Source organism: Acomys minous, assembly GCF_964271855.1.
Source record: "Acomys minous genome assembly, chromosome: 4".
Taxonomy (NCBI): domain Eukaryota; kingdom Metazoa; phylum Chordata; class Mammalia; order Rodentia; family Muridae; genus Acomys; species Acomys minous.
In genome coordinates, this window is record NC_140486.1 from 84318972 (window position 1) to 84334653 (window position 15682).

A 15682-nucleotide genomic window follows, 5' to 3' on the forward strand; every position below is an offset into this window, starting at 1 on the left:
ACAATCAAAGGCACCAGAAGGAAATCACTCCTTTTCAAATTGCCATGAAGAAAATAAGGAAGCTAAAAGGCAAACTCTTCTACATTTTTTTTTCCAGCTAAGTATAAAGGTCTCCTACTTGAAACCATTTTCAGTTATCCCCCACCCTTTTTTTTTTTCTTCAAAAAAATAATGAGTTAAAATGTATGGGTTCAATCCAACATTTCACTGCTGTTCCTGTTCTCGGGGAGCAGGGGGGAAAGGGACACGCTGCCAAGGCTTCTGAAAAGAGAGTTTGGGCTGCTAATTTCCCGTTCACAAAATCTAAATTCTCCTTATGCATCTCCTACAACTCATGAAATAATATGAAACAGTATTATATCACTGCAAATTGAGACATTTTTATCAAAATAAAGAGTGATGATGCCAACATTTCATTTGTCATTTCCCACTTGTCACTTTTCACTGACAAACTGTTACACATACAACTTTTGTCAAATGCTCTGTCTTTAAATATGTTCCAAAATGCCATTGTACCTCAGCATCACTGTAAGATAGTAAAAGTTACTATACAATTCTTACAGAGTTCTTTAAAGTTTACTTATTACATAAAAATACATAACTAAGAGATTTGTATGTTTCCTGCTAGGAAGAATGGATGTCGGCATTCTGAAGTCAAACAAGCTGTGTACAAAGTTTATAATACCAAATGTGGGATTGTTAGTTTTAATGGTAAGAATCTGTATCAATTTTAACTCAACACTAAGAAAAAACCCAAAAACTCTCGAATGACATATGCATCCAAATGAAACAATGTTAATGTAGCAGAGCTCTTAAGCATATTCACATATACTGTTTCTACACTGAGTTCTTATTTAGCAGAAGAAACAGAGGAAGAGGAGGAAAAGGGAAATGAGAAGGAGGAGGAGGAGGAGGAGGAAGAGGAGGAGGAGGAGGAGGAGGAGGAGGAGGAGGAAACAGTGTTTCAAATTACCAAAGCAAAGCCAGCAAGCCTCATGGCTTACTCTCTTGCCAGCAGTACCCAAAAAATTACCATAGTCTTGCCTGAAATAACCAGCTCCTTGTCCTTAAAATTACTCAAAGTCCATATTCTCAGATATCTTATAAATGATCATTAATCTATTGTCTCTTCCTATAGAGAAAGAGAAATTTTAAAAAGAAAGAAAGAAAGAAAGAGTGAACACAGGATATCTGGATGTACAAATTAACTCTGCTAGTCACAGCCTCCAGGAAGTGAGGAGTATTACTTATGTTCTACACCAGTTAAAAGGGACATCTCTGTATTTTTAACAACACAGAGAGAGAGAGAGAGAGAGAGAGAGAGAACGCACCACTGCTACAGATCTTCAGTATTACTACTGGTCACTGGGTTTCTGCTGATGGAACACGAAAACTTCCAAAATTACTTGAAACACCAAATTACACTCAGGACTTTGAGGGGCGGATACCCTATGTTCTGTTTAATGTGTATGTTCCATTGCATATATTTTTTTTAAACCAAGTATGTCTTTATTTTAATAACAGGCCAAGGGCTAAAAACACTTTAGGGAAGAGCTATTTTTCTACCTCAGCAAAACTCCAGAGGACATGGTAAACTGTTAGATGACCCCCACATCCTAAGTTCATAGTCTTCTTAAAAGACCTTAAACCTCTAAATTTAAAATAGTAATAACAGTGTGGAAAGGGTAGGGAAGCCTGCTCTCCCGAAACACAAAGTCCTTCCTCCAAGCATATGCTCCAACTGCCACTGTACGGATGGCGTTCATCCTTGGAAACAGAGCTCTCTCCATTTCCCTGTGTTGACAATTGTAACCCTAAGTATTTTATATATTTCAATACTATATAAATGTCTGTCCTGGTTCCTATCCATAAAACTATCGCTGCTCTATGGCTAACACCGTGTCTACACCTGACCTGACCCACATGTCTTTGACTCTTAATCGAAAAGGAAATGCTCCACATGTAGACAATTAAGCTGACTGCTGTTGTAGTAAGTAGATGGCGCTGAGCGCTAAATAAGGCCCTGCCTAACAAGCTAGATCACACTTGCTTCTCGGTTTGAGTGCATCAAGTGTGTCCTGCGTAATGGTTCTTCCCCGTGAAACAGGACAGCTAGGTTCTTAAACAGGCCTAGATGCAAGGGGAGCCATCTACTTCAGGGAGTTTTGTTATAAGAAACTTCAGCCAGCACTTCTCCAATAAAATCCAATTTTTAAAAGCAAATTTAAAAAAAAAAAAAGCAACTTTTTAAAACCAAATAAGCAGGTATTTCAATGAGACATTCATTCCCCAATGTTTAAATTCCAATCCCCCCCCCAACTAGAACATCACACACACACACACACACACACACACACACACACACACACACACCTTTTTATAAAGCACTTTAAAAAAAAAATCACAGGATAAAGAAAAATACCAAAAAGATTTCTGCTGTTTAATGCTCCTTTCAGCAACTACACCATCTGGTATAGCCAAGTGGTGTTCATTCAGTTTAAATAAAGCTGTCTGAAAGATCTTCTTGAAGCCAAACATTAAAAAGTGAAAATGCTTGTGCTAACAATGAATGAAGCACAGTTACTCGGTGCTGCTAAAGCACGACTGGTCAGCGCCTTCCAGCAGTCCAGGAAAAAGGCAGAAACTTGGGCTTCTCTGCAACCTTCCCTGGCCCCACTTTCATTTTAGACTGTAGGTTGCCTGGCCTAGGCATTCCACACAGCAGAGCATGTTTTAGGGGCTCGTGCTAAGGGTGGGGGAAAGGACCCTCTGATTCTTAGTTAATTCATCCTTAATCATCTCTTCTTCTTCTAAGTCTTCAAATAGATCTAAAAGTTTTAATCAACAATTTTGCAAATAAAAATGTCCCCACCATTAATCATCCTTTTCCCAAGTCCTTATGGAGTGAATTACTAGCTGAGAGGGGACGCCAATTCTAGTAAGTGAATGTCACCCAGCAGGGATATAAAGCTGTCAACACCACAGGGCTCTTGCCTGTCTAAATGCTCTCCCAGCCTTCCTATGTTTTTTAAAGAGATATTAGCCCCCTTTTTTTCCCCCTGAAGACCTTCTACAAAACCTGACTGTCAAATCCATCTGAGCACTTGTATTTCACTACATACATGCTTTGAAAGACACAACATAAATAAAGAGCCGAAACATCCTGGGGGGCTGGAAACGACAAAGCAAAACTGTCGTAGTTGCTAATGGGTTTCCAAGGCTGGCCACACTATAACCAGGGCAGACTCGGCCTAGGTTGCTTCTTTTTAAGACAACTTTGGAGCCTGAGAAGCAGCAATCTACTTCAGCCTGCTCAAACCAGACACTTGGAGAATGCCTCCCCCCCCCCCTTATGAATAGCTCTGTCTCATCAAAAGTTCCCACTCTTTAAAAAGGAGAACAGCAACAGAACTCACTCTTGCAGACAACCAAAAACATTTCTCTCTCCATGCTTATCAAAATCGGTGGGATAGATTGCTATTTTACTGAGCAACCAATTAACATAATGATTTCCCCTATTTCTGCAGGAGAACAATTTTCAGGAAGCACGCTCAGGAGAAACAAGCATGTGGTTCCCTCTGTGTGCGTTCGCCCATCTTCAGGGCACAGACAGAAGACAACAGATCCGAAAGTGAAAATAAATGACTCAGCTGTAAATGTTTTTGTGGTTATCTATGTTTGTTTTATAAAGAATATTCAACAGAAATGTAGGGTGGTGGAAATACAATCCACTTTATATTTATCCACGTTAAAAGAAAAAAAGTTTCAAAAAGAAAAAAGAAAAAAGTTTCAATTAGGAAGTATTTCTACCTAAAAATATACTTTGACCATTTTTTTTTTTTAGAATTTAGAATATATATTTTTAAAAGGCCTGTCTTTCCTCCAGTTTATATACATGATTAGAAGTTATGAAGAAATAAAACTATTAACATCATGGCATACACTTGGGAACTTTATAAACTGGAGCCAACAAAATAATTATTAACATTCAATAAAAAAGCTTTGGGCTGTACATTTTTATATTCTAAATTGTTATATTTTTGAAGGTTTCTAAATTAACTTATTTCCAAGGAATCTATTATGCTTTGGAGAATTAAACCTTTTTTAGAAGAATACTTAAAAATCCACTGTATGCAAATACACTTTATACCCTTTTACTACTAAGTACTACAAATGTTATGCATTAAGGCAAAATGCTGTCATTTTACCTCCAGCTTGGGAGGCATCTAATAGGACCCTCGCTGTTTCTAAATTAAATTAAGCCTCCAAGGTGCTGACTAGAGAAGTTTAGTGAAACAAATCTATTATTCTTCACAAAGGTAATAATTTTAGTTTGTAGCAAATCTAGAGTCAGTGGTCAATTGCAAATTATAATTTCAGAAAATGTCCAGTAGAACTACCACTCCACACTGAAGGCATCCTGAGCAACAGACTGAGGCAGTTTCCTTCAAAGTTCAATATGACATGGAAGAGAAAAAGATAACTTGGTTGAAGGGCAGCACAATATTTAACAGATACATTCTAAACTGCCTTGAGACCTCAGAGAAATTAGAGCACGCAGTAAACTGCAATGGATTAGCAAAAAGAGACTGAAATTTTAAGTCCGAGATTTTTCTTCTACAAAAGGTGACTTCCAGAACATACTTTTACCAAGGATTTCCAGAGACTGTTTTCACCTGACACTAGCAGCATGCAAAGCATCCCCAGCTCGACCCCACCATATCTGGCATGTATGTCCCTCCATTATATGTACATAAATGATGATACAACAAAGCTGAGGTCATTGCTCCAGTCTTGGGACACTACACTCATGAACCCCACTCTTAGAAGTAAGTCAGAGAGTTTCCAGGCTTTCTTTCTTTCCTTGCCTCATTAAAGGTATATTTTACAGTCTCTAAATGGGACCATACAAAGGCTAAAGCACATCTTTGAAACTTTAAAAATGGAGAGGAAGGCTGCTTCAAGAGAAATGGCTGATTTAAAGAATTAAGGCAAGCCACCCTTCATAATCACCACAAAGAAAAATAGTAAAATAATTAAAAACAGAAAAGTGTCATCTTATTAGGTATGTGGAGATATTTCAAACTTAATATTTACTCCAAAATGCCCTGGACAACACAAACACCGGTGGGACCTTATCACCAAGTTTACCATGAATTAGTACTATTACATTAAACATGCTGCTGCGGAAAGGATCTGGGATGAAGGGGAAATCTCAGACATAATAAAATTAAAGGAATGATTTATCCCTAACAAAACAGCCAGCATGTCATGTAAAACTATATATCTCATATGTAATAGACAGGGAGTTGACTGGCCTACAAACCCAACAAAATATTTTAGTATTTAAATCTCTCTCTGGTCTTATTTTGTAAAACTACTAACCACTTTTCAAGTACTTGTAGGTTAATGAAAACGGTCAAAAGACTTTCCTTCAATAATATTTTCTTGGGTGGGGAAGCAGCAGGCAGCAAGTAAAGTTGTTTACTATTTTTCGCCCAATTCCCCAATTCCTAACAAAGTTATAAATGCCAGGGTCTAAACTCTGCAGGCAACTCCTGGCCAGCACCTGAGGACAGAATGGAGTCGCAGTGATTCTTCGTTTTCTCTAGAACCTCCGCAGTCCTGGCTATCACTCACTTGTCTCTCAGCACCGTCCCAGCTACTGAAGAAGACCAAAAACCTCTGTCCCCGCTCTAGCCCGATCCTCCCTTGATCTCGGTCCCTCTAAAATCAAGGCTTATAAGCTTCAGCCTAGAACAGATCCGAGGCAAGGCAAAGGAGTTAAAACACTACAGAGCTCTCTAGGAAAATCTAGAAACAGTTAGCTGGCTGTGACACAGACCTGCCAACACCTCAGCACACAGTGGCAAAGTGCCCAAAAAATGCCACCCTCTGGGTAAACCACTTTCTTGTTTTAACTGGAGATGAAGCTACCAGTTGCGGAGAGGCGACTAGGGGCATTATTTGGCAACCTGGATTTGACTTCCTGTAATCCTACACCGATTCAGCGCCTAATCAACCTGAACCCTGACACCCAGGCCATTATCACCGGGCCTCCGGCAGCGCGCACCTCCCAGCTCCGGGCTGTTACCTCCCACGGCCTTGGCCACGGCGCCGTTGGGCCTCCCGCGGGCTCCCATGGGGCTGCCGTTCTGCTCCAGCCGGGCCACCTTCACCGGGGGAGGCCCCTTGACGTCGGGACTGCCGCTCCTTCGGTCGGGGCTGTCCCGCAGACACGGGCTCTCGCTCCGCCGCTCCATGCTGCTCCGATTTGGAGACAAAGTTCCCACCGGCAGGTCGCAATAAAACGCACAGGGACCTAGGGAGGGGGCGGAGGGGAGGGAAGGGGGAGGGAAAAAAAAAAGAGGGAAAACCGCTCACACACGTGATAGACGATCAGGCCAGTGGCAGAGCAGTGCACCGCAGCCACACAAACTTCCTCCCACGCTGCAGAAGGGTCCCGAGGAAGCGGGTCCCAACCAAACACTGGAGGCCCCAAAGCTGCCTAGAACTTAAGGTGCTAAGACCTGCTCTGTCGCAGGTCCCAAGAGTTAGCCCTTAGTTGTGTGGACAAAGTCGGACCTCGAAGTACTTAGCAGTACCTCATTCTTTACAGGCAGAGCTGGCATTGGCCTCTCTCCGATGGAGAGCCCCCACCCATCGTCCCCCACTTAGGGGGGGTCAGGGTTTTGAAAGGAGAGTACTTCAGAGTAAGGGGTCCCACCCGGCCCGCCAGGGAAGGGGCAAAGGTGTACAAGCAAATCAATTGCTTGATCAATGTGCCTTGAATGGCCAAGCAGCAGCCAAAGACTGATCAATGGTCCCATGGAAACCCTGCTTTTTACCTGTATGGGTCAAATATACATGTACGCTTGTACACGTACACACACACATACACACACACACCTTCGCACAAAAAAATAACTGTAATTCCACGTGAATGAGCATCCCTAAACACTTTGAGGTTTGAAAGGCTACCCTTCCATCACAGGATCACAATTACTACTATTTTGGGGCATTCTTATCTTCGTCGGATCCTGAATGCTTTTTAAAAGCCATTAAGCATAAAACATTAGAGAAAGAAATTTAGGTTCTTGGGTGCAGGCAGGAGCAGCCTTCATTATTCCTAATTTCTAAATTTGGAAAGTTTCTCTCATGGTCCCTAGTCGAGCAGCGCTCCACGCTGTTCTCCACACTCTTCAATTTTGGAAGTGACCCGGAAGAAAGGAAAACACCTGATGAAACTGCGCCCACACTGTCGTGTCGCTGACACCCGCGAAAGGAACCCCCCCCCCCATACACCTGGGGCGCTGAGAATCACCTAGGGAGCTTTGGACTCCGGAGAAGCTTAGCCTCCGCCGCGGGTCGAAGAGACAAGGTGGGGGGTGACAAAGAGGGTAAGGTAGAATTCTAGAGGCGCAGGGAGTGCGAGGAGGGGGTGGCGACTGAAGGTTCCACCGCACTTCCCGACTTCGCCTAGGGGCGCGTGAGAGCCGGAGCCGGGGAACTTAGCGCGCCCGGGCTTCCCGAACTCCGGACGTCGCGCGGGAGCCCTCGCCCAGCATACTTACTGCTCACGGTCTGTCTGAAACTTGGCTGGCTGGGGCTCTGTCCATGGAGCAAAAGTAGAGAATCCAGGATGGAAAGTTTCTGGTGATTCGCTGGGTTGTCCTAGTCTTCCCTTCTCTTTCCTCCTTCCCCTTCCTTTTCCTCTTCCCCGGTCCTAACGTTTAAGGTCCTGGGTCAGGGTGTCTTCTTCTGGTTCAGAGATGGTTGTTATGTTGATGGGGGGGGGGGTGAGGAAGGAGGAGGGGAGGGAAAGGAGGACTCCTCCTAAGGGGCACCCGAACGAGCGGGGGAGGGGACGGCGGAGGAGGGGGAGAGGGGGCTGAAAGAGCCTTTCACACCTTCGGGAAGGAGACCCGTTCTGGAGAGAAAGGGCTGAGGACTGGGAGGCTGCGGCGGCTGCTGCCTCCGACAGCCGCTAGCTCGAGAGGAGGCGCGGCCAGAGCCGCGGGGACGGTGCCACCAAGAGCGGAGAAGGCGCGGAGACCCCGGACCGCGCGCAAGAGAAAACGCGGCGGCCGCCCAAGCTGTCACCTACAACCTCTCCCCTCGCGGCCGCCTATGCGAGAAGCCAGAGCTGGACTCACTGACAAGCCGCAGAGAGAGACACGCTGAGAGGGAGATGATTATTAGTTGCGTTGAGTCATCAGGCAAAGTGAGTCCTTTTGGGTTGTCCTCGGTTTCCGATTTCTCCCCCCTCCCCCTTTCGGTCCCCAGATCTAGCGCCTTCAAAATAATAATTTGGGGTGGGGGTAGGGGAAGTCTCTGGGTTATTTCGGGATGGGAATGGGGGGGACGGATCTAAACCCAAGCCAGACTGGTCCACCGCAATGAAGGAGGGGAGTGGGGGGCGGGGAGGAGGGCTGGGGAGGTTGCGGGGGGAGGGGGGCCCGCCTGGCAGGAAATTAAACATCAATCAATCAATCGCTGTGAGCAAGGCGACCCAACGAGCGGGGCTGCGGAGAAGGCATAGGCACAGGCGAGGGGGTGGGAGGCAGGGAGAAAGAAGGAGGAAGGGGAGAGTCGGCGATGGGAGCGGGGTGGCAAGGACCTCATGCACCGGGCGACGAAGGACGGAGGGCTGAGGACTGAGTGTGGCGCGAGGCGGCGGCCACGGCCGACGGATGGGTGCGTCTGGGAGCTAGCGAACGCCAGGGCCCAGGGTCTGGTCCTCCTCCTTGTAGCAAGTCCAGGGCGCAGCCGCCTCGCCCAGCCCCTAGGCGCACTCGTCCCGGCGCGCAGGCTGCGGCGACTAGGCGGGCGCTCCGTGAGGCGGCTCGCCGCAGAGGCGCAGACTGGCGCTCGGGAGGCGGCAGAGGCTGCCTTCTCTCCCGGCTCTGTTAACTGCGCCGCGCCGCCGAGTACTTTCGACTTTGGAGAGATAGGAGGGCGATCGCCTCCCCCACCCACCGCCTCCGCCCACCACCCACCGCCTCCGCCCCTTGGAGCAACTTTTCTCGATGCGGGCGAGCTCCCCATCAGCTCCCAAGCCGACCGGCGGGCCGGCCCGCTGCGCTCTCTGCCGCGCGTGGGGAAAGGCCGCTTCTCCCTCGGATCGGGCGCGGCCGCAGGTCCGGAACAATAGCCCGGGTGTCCCGAACGCCTGGAGCGAGCCACCGCCCGCCCAGCTGTGGGTGGCACTGGAGAGAGGGTTGCTCGGTGGGCGCAGGGCAGGATGCATCCCTGCCACTCTCGCCACGCAGGCGACGTTTTCGAGCGGCACTGCCCGGTTCGCCCAGAGGCTAGAACACGATGCCGGCTGGGGCGCTGGGGCTGGGCGCCCTTGGGTTGCCGCACTGGGGTTCCCAAAGACCTACAAGCGTCTGGGAACCTAGTTCGGGCGCGAGCAGAGCTGAGCGACTGGGACCCAGCCTCCCCGCTCGGGGCGAGGCCGCGGCGACGCTCCCCTAGCTAGCTAGTCCTTTCAGGGCTTAAGAGCCACAAACTTTTGCGGACTCCCGCGGCCCTAGCTTCTCGGCTCCCGCCGCGTTACTTGTTTAAGGTGGCGCGAGCTCTACCCGCCCAAACCCGGCTCCAGGTCGCGCTTTTGTCTTGACCGTCCGGCTTGGGCGCGAACCTCCTTAAGAAAAAGCACGTGGGCAGGGGCCGCGGCCCCGGCGAGGTGCCTGCTGCGTCCGGCGTCTGTAAGCCGCAGGGACCCCAGAGGAGAAAATATGAACCAGTCCTCTCCGGCCTTCGGGCCAGAGAAGCCCCCTTGAACCAGCGGCCCGTCCGGTGCTTTCGGGGCTCTCCCTCCTGTTCCCCAAGACCCCCAAGGACTCGGCTTCCACCGGTTGCCAGAGCCACTAGTCCCCCTTAAGAAGCGTTGATTGTACGGCGGCGCCAGAGGGCCAAACTAAAATCGGTTTCGGGAAACGCGCTCGGGGCAATTCTCTAAATCCCGGCCTTGAGTTGGGCCAGTGGAGTCGGCCTCCGCAACTAGTGCTAGAAAACTAGGCTGCTGTCCACTCGTTTCGTCACCTCCTATCCCCCCCCCTCCTCCCCGCGACCCCTAACGCCCCATGAGTAGCAAGCCACCAGCCGGGGAGGCCTGAGGAGATCTGAAAGAAAAAGGGTCCCCGAAAGGAAACCTGTCCCTGGCCTAGATCTCTGTGCCCCAGACCCCGGTGAGTCCCACTCCCAGGAGCCGCCCACCAACTTTCCCAGAGGCCCCAGGCCACTGGGGAGCGTCGCCAAGCAGCGGGAGGCTAGCGGGGCACTAATCCTTTAGGGAGCCACCGCTGTTTTACGAAACCTTTTTCTTTTCTCTGTCTCCCACCCAAATTCCATACCCCACCCCTCGCCAGCATGCCTAACCAAAGGGGCTAGAGAAAATTCGAAGCCCGCGAAAGCAAAGTGACTCAAGTAAACCAAACCCTTGAGAGTTAGCTTAAAAAGGGTTTTGGAAGCAAAGAAAGAAACTGTTAAGTTTGGTCGACTAGCTTTAAAAAACAAAACAAAACAAAAAACTGCTATAACATATCGAAATGAGAAAGGGATATTGCGAAAACTTAGCTATCACTGTCAAAGTTAGCCCGTTTTTAAAAAATGAGAAATGCATATGTCTTAATTATATGTTAACGATAATAAGACCCCCCCCCCCCCAGCTCCCTACCTACCTTGGTGTTGGAATTGCAGAATCCACCTCTGGCCCAATGTCCACGAACTAAGAAGAATTGATATTAGGACGTCAGGACTTCTGGAAAAGAAATGCGAATCATTTAGTGAGGATCTTTTTTGTCTGATTCGTCAGTATTATTATACCTGATGATGCGAATGGTTGGAGCGATTCTACCCTAAGTCATTAATGAGCTATTTTATAAAAATCACTGTCGGGAAATCTCCGTTTGCACTTTGCTAAGGATCACTTTGCTAACCTCACAGGCTTGTGTGAACAGTATGATTATGAACTTCAGCTACGCTCTTATAAACAACACGGCAGTATTGTTTAATCGGTTAATATTTTATAAACTGTAAATATTTTATTATGCTTCGAAGGGAACTATTGATTCTAAATTATTAAAAAAAACAGAAAGACTATTTTTTAAGTATACAATTAAGTTCAATTAAATGTTCATTATGACCAGATTCTATATTGTTTCAAATTCATTATTTCTCTTGTCTATTTTTGATAATGAAAAGAAAATCTATTTGGGACAGAAATTCTAAATTATTTAAAATTACATTTTTAAAAAATAAATAACATTTAATATACACAAAAAAATGTCTAATTCGATGTCATTTCCCAAATTGCACTTTGAATGTTAGCGGATTTATTTTTAGTGGAGCATTTTTAAATTCCTCTAAAGGAGAATTCTAGAAAGTTTTGCTATGTATGCTCAGTGTGAGTTTTTTCCTTTAGTTTTGTTCTTAATAAAGGCCTTTTCTGTTTCAAGTTACATATGCTTTTCCCAACCCAGTTTTGTCATTGACCTCATTTCAACTAAAGCAAATTATTCCCAACATTTCTCATTTCTACAGTCAGCTATATTTTAAATAATACCTTTAAAACTTTTGTCACGATTTCCATTGCAAATAAATATGTTTGATGATGATTCAAAAAAATTGTTTGGTTTCATTTTGTATTCCCCGTGACGGTTTCTTTCCAAACATTTTTTTGAAACAAATCACACTTTTTAAAAAATGATATAAGTACATTTGTCTTTTTTTAATACTTTGATCCAAAACTCCTTGCCCCCCCCCCCACACACACATGCACACTGATTAGCAAACAGGTTCCTCCATGCTCAGAACTTAAAGTGAGAGCCATATGCTTCCCCAGGTACTTATGACCTACATATTTTAGGGGGATCTACTCAGACTTTTCTCTGATTCTCCTAGTCCCAATTTCTCCCTGAAGTTATGTAGTCAAAAGTCGCCTGTCTTTCATAATCAAACTATCAGCATTATTATTATTTACGCAACAACAGCAAACGATAGGGCTTTCTAGGCTGGGGTTAAATGCGCAGTTTTTCTTTCCAGGCTGTTTTTCTTTCTTCCCAGGCCTCTGTCCTCTTAAGGCCTGCACTTCCAATGACAATGTTGTTTCTCATTGTCGCTTCTGAGGTTTTGGCCAAGTAGGTCCTCAGCCCAGAGCAACCTTCTGTGCTGTGCTTGCTGTGGACTACTTAGGCCCGGACTGCCCCGGTAGGACACAGAGTGCGGCGCCGCACTGCTGCTTTCCAGCCGCGCGCTGAAGGCCCAGCATTCACCCCAAGCCTTTCTGGCTCTCAAGTTTGGCAACCCAGGCCAAGAGCTGCGCTGCTTCTTTATAGAGCACGGAAACTTTGTGCTGCTTTTTGCCTCCACCCCAAGACACTCATTTAAAACTTAACACGAACCGCCACCTTAAAATCTTTCAACGGGACGGTTTCTAGGAACCAAAAGGGGGGGAAAAAACGGGCCAAACGCTTCTCCAGGAGCTGACCTCACTAGGGGCGGGGGTGAGGGCAGAGGGGGAGGGAATGATTTCTTTCTAGGGATACCCCTGCCATGTCTGAAGCCAATTTCCGTCTCGGACTGTGCGTGGAAAGTTGGACGACCAACACTTTAAAAGACACCAATTTGCCGCGGCGATTAGATAGCAAATCTGAGTCAAGTGGACAAGGGGCTGAAGGCCGGAAACTCGGATGAGCCATGAAGGAAGGGCAGGTCTTCTAGAATGAGCTTAGATCCCTTTTGCGGACTACTGTGAGGACTGACCAGAACGCAAGGGCAGGCGACACTTACTTCGTTATCACCCAGCCTTCCACGTTGGCATCAGAGCCCATTTGCCCTGCCAGGCAAAGATAAAAGGACTCGCAGTTTCTCCGGCTGCTCTAGGGCCCTAAGCGGGAAGGTTGAGCTGGGCGGTGGGACAGCCTAAGAGGCGGTGGGATTCTCCCAAGTTCCGCAGAAACTGCAAATGAGGCCTGCAAGTTGAGCCCCGGAGGATGCAACCTATCGGGAAAGGGTAGTGGGCAATTTAGTCCATGGGAACCGAGCTGCCAAGGTGTTTGGGAGTCAGAGTTCAGGACAAACCACTGTACCCAAGCCCAAGGGACAAAAAGAGAGTGCAGAGGATCACTTGGTGACCTGTGCCAGGGAGGACCTGCGGCTTTCTGACCGAGGTCCTAGGTGACAGAGAAGAGCGCCCCGGTGCGTCCTCTGCTTCCTAGCTGGGGGCGGGAGGGGGTGGAATAGTGAGGGGACAGAGCTGGGGGAGTCCTTGGAAGATTTGGAGGTCGGGTTCTCGGTCACCAGGTAGGAAGTCCAGGGAAGGTGGAGGGCAGCGCTAGCGACTCCGGGCAATATCCCCCAACTCCAGGACAGACTCCCGGGATCCGACACGCTTTTCTAGTGTCTTAATGGGTAGTTTTCTTCCTTTAGCAGCGCAACGAGAGAAGCCACCGCCTAGTTAATGTAGATTATATATAGAAACCTACTATAAATGATGGAAATTAACAAGGCAGGAGAGAGAAAAGGCCAAAGGAATAGTCTCCGTCACTCGTCCCCAGCTTGGAGCGGCTACACCGGCTGCGCTGTTTTCCTTTGGGAAAGGCCAAGGGAGGCCGAGGATTTCCTGCCCAAAGCGAAGAACTAGAAGCCAAGGCAAGTTGTCAAGGTCCCTCCACCACCAAGACCGGGTCACTGCCAGGGGTCCCCGACCAGAGTCCAGGCGATGCCTCCCTACAGCGCCACCGCGTGGGCTGCGGCTGAAACCGGCTGCGCCAGCCTGAGCTAGTGATTCCGCAGCGCCGAGATTCCTCAAGTTAATGAGGAGCGGAATCGACGCGGTGCCGGGCCCAAGGCACCTTCAGACCACCCAACACCAAGATGTGACCGCGCACGTAAAACATGCTGGCCTGCAGCCGCTCCCAATCTCTTACAATGAGTACTACATCCAAAAAAAAAAAAAAAAAAAAAAAAAAAGCGCAAGGCACGCCATTCCACCAGCTCCGGCTGGCCGCTGGATGCCAGGCGGTCCTAGCCGCAGCAGTAGCCAGAGCTTGCTGTGATTCCGGTGCTAAGCTCCGCACCACAGGGGCGTTTATAAAACCTGGCGCAACGTCTTAGGCACTTACTGGGACCACGGATGCTGCACATAGTCAGTGTATCCTGCGGACCAAACTGCGCAGGTACAGTGGGGGACCCAGACCGCTTCCTAGGCCTGAGCATTCAGTTTTCCCAGGGTCGTAGGAAGCCCCCCATCCACCCCTGCACTTTTAGTCGATTAAGGCTTGACACCGGGACTAAAGTCCAGGTGGCTGAGACGCCCGCATCCTGGGACGCTTCACCCACGGTACCTCCTTCCCTCCGCGTCATGGGAAAGGACAAACCCACCTGGCGCCGATCTGGAGTCATATCAAGACTTGAGATCCCCAATGAGTAGCTTAGGGGACTTTGGTAGGAAGCGGTTTTGTTGTTGTTGTTTAATAAATCCAATTCTCTACCCACCCCCTCATTCGCGAGCGCGTGTACACACACACACACACACACACACACACACACACACACACACACACACACTTACACAGTGGCTCTGCCAGCTAACTAACGAAGAGAATAGCCGACCCAGAAAGGTGTAAATTCACCTAGTGCCCACCCCAAGCATAACAGGAGTTTGCCCTAGACACCCGAAGCGGCAGGTTCTAGATCCGGGTCTTTGGGACAAATGACCTGCGCCACCCAAATGTCTCACTGCCATTGGGCTGGATTGCAGCACTCCGTAACCACTTGGCCTGCTCTCCCACAGCCTCAGCAGTAGTGGTGACCAGTTCATTTCTGATACCTGGTACCCGTGACCATCTGACCCTGCCAAGCCTGACACCCCTGGCCAAGCGGCTCACCTCAGCTCTCTGCGCTTGCCTTCGCCCCTCTTGCCCAGTGCCTAGTGAGAAGTGATGGGTCAACGCGGCCGGCGGCGCCCCGACGCTGGCTGCTCACCTCCAGGAGCCAAGGAAGGTGCCCTAGGCGTTGCAAGTCCAGCCCCCGGGGCTGATTTAAATAACTAATAAGCTCGGAGAAATTTTACGAGGGGGAACTTCTCCTTTTAGTATCAATAAAGCTTAGTAATTGGGCTTCTTGTTGGTTACCTACGCTTCTCTCTCTCTCTCTCTCTCTCTCTCTCTCTCTCTCTCTCTCTCTCTCTCTCTTCTTCCCTCCCTCCCTCCCTCCCTCCCTCTTTCCTCCCACTTTCAGAAAGGAGAGGCTACGTCCTGTTGGTTTGTGTGGTGTGTGAGAGTGTGAATGTGAGAAAGTTGTTTGTTTTCAAAGCCCTTTGTGTACAGAGCAATCATGATTGCGCTTGGGAGTGGAAAGTCCTGAAAGGAGAATTGTGGTTATTTCTGAAGACAAAAATACTACAAGAAAAATAGAAGAGGAGGATGGTTCTAAAGACTTTACCATTTTGTGTGGTAGTTAAAAAAAAACTACAGTGTTTCCCTAATATTTGTCTTTTAACCAATTTTCACTATATTCAATCGCGTAGATTTTAATGATAATTTGGTTTTAGTAAAAATTCTGTGCCATAATACAATTTAATTTTTAATTTTTATTTCTAACAATTTTAAGCATGTTTTTCCAACAGTAAGTATTTTCCTCTTTGTGAATTAAGCCTTCATTTTTAAGATAG

At 47.7% G+C, this 15682-nt stretch overlaps 1 protein-coding gene across 4 annotated transcripts in view; it reads right to left on the minus strand.

The window, feature by feature from the left end:
* SATB2 (SATB homeobox 2) overlaps window positions 1-15189 on the minus strand; it is a 185807-nt gene extending 170618 nt beyond the window's left edge. Inside the window, exons 1-3 of one of the 4 annotated variants that reach the window (XM_084780227.1) lie at window positions 14898-15189; window positions 10689-10768; window positions 6074-6322 (exon numbers count right to left, since the gene is read on the minus strand). In XM_084780227.1, coding sequence (XP_084636353.1) covers window positions 6074-6263 — 190 coding nt within the window. In that variant the 5' untranslated portion in view covers window positions 6264-6322; window positions 10689-10768; window positions 14898-15189. Of the gene's footprint in view, window positions 1-6073; window positions 6323-7574; window positions 7713-10688; window positions 10769-12798; window positions 12966-14897 lie in introns of those variants that run through there. The other 3 variants (XM_084780224.1, XM_084780225.1, XM_084780226.1) reach the window with 3 other exon arrangements.
* Between the last annotated feature and the right edge of the window lie 493 nt (window positions 15190-15682).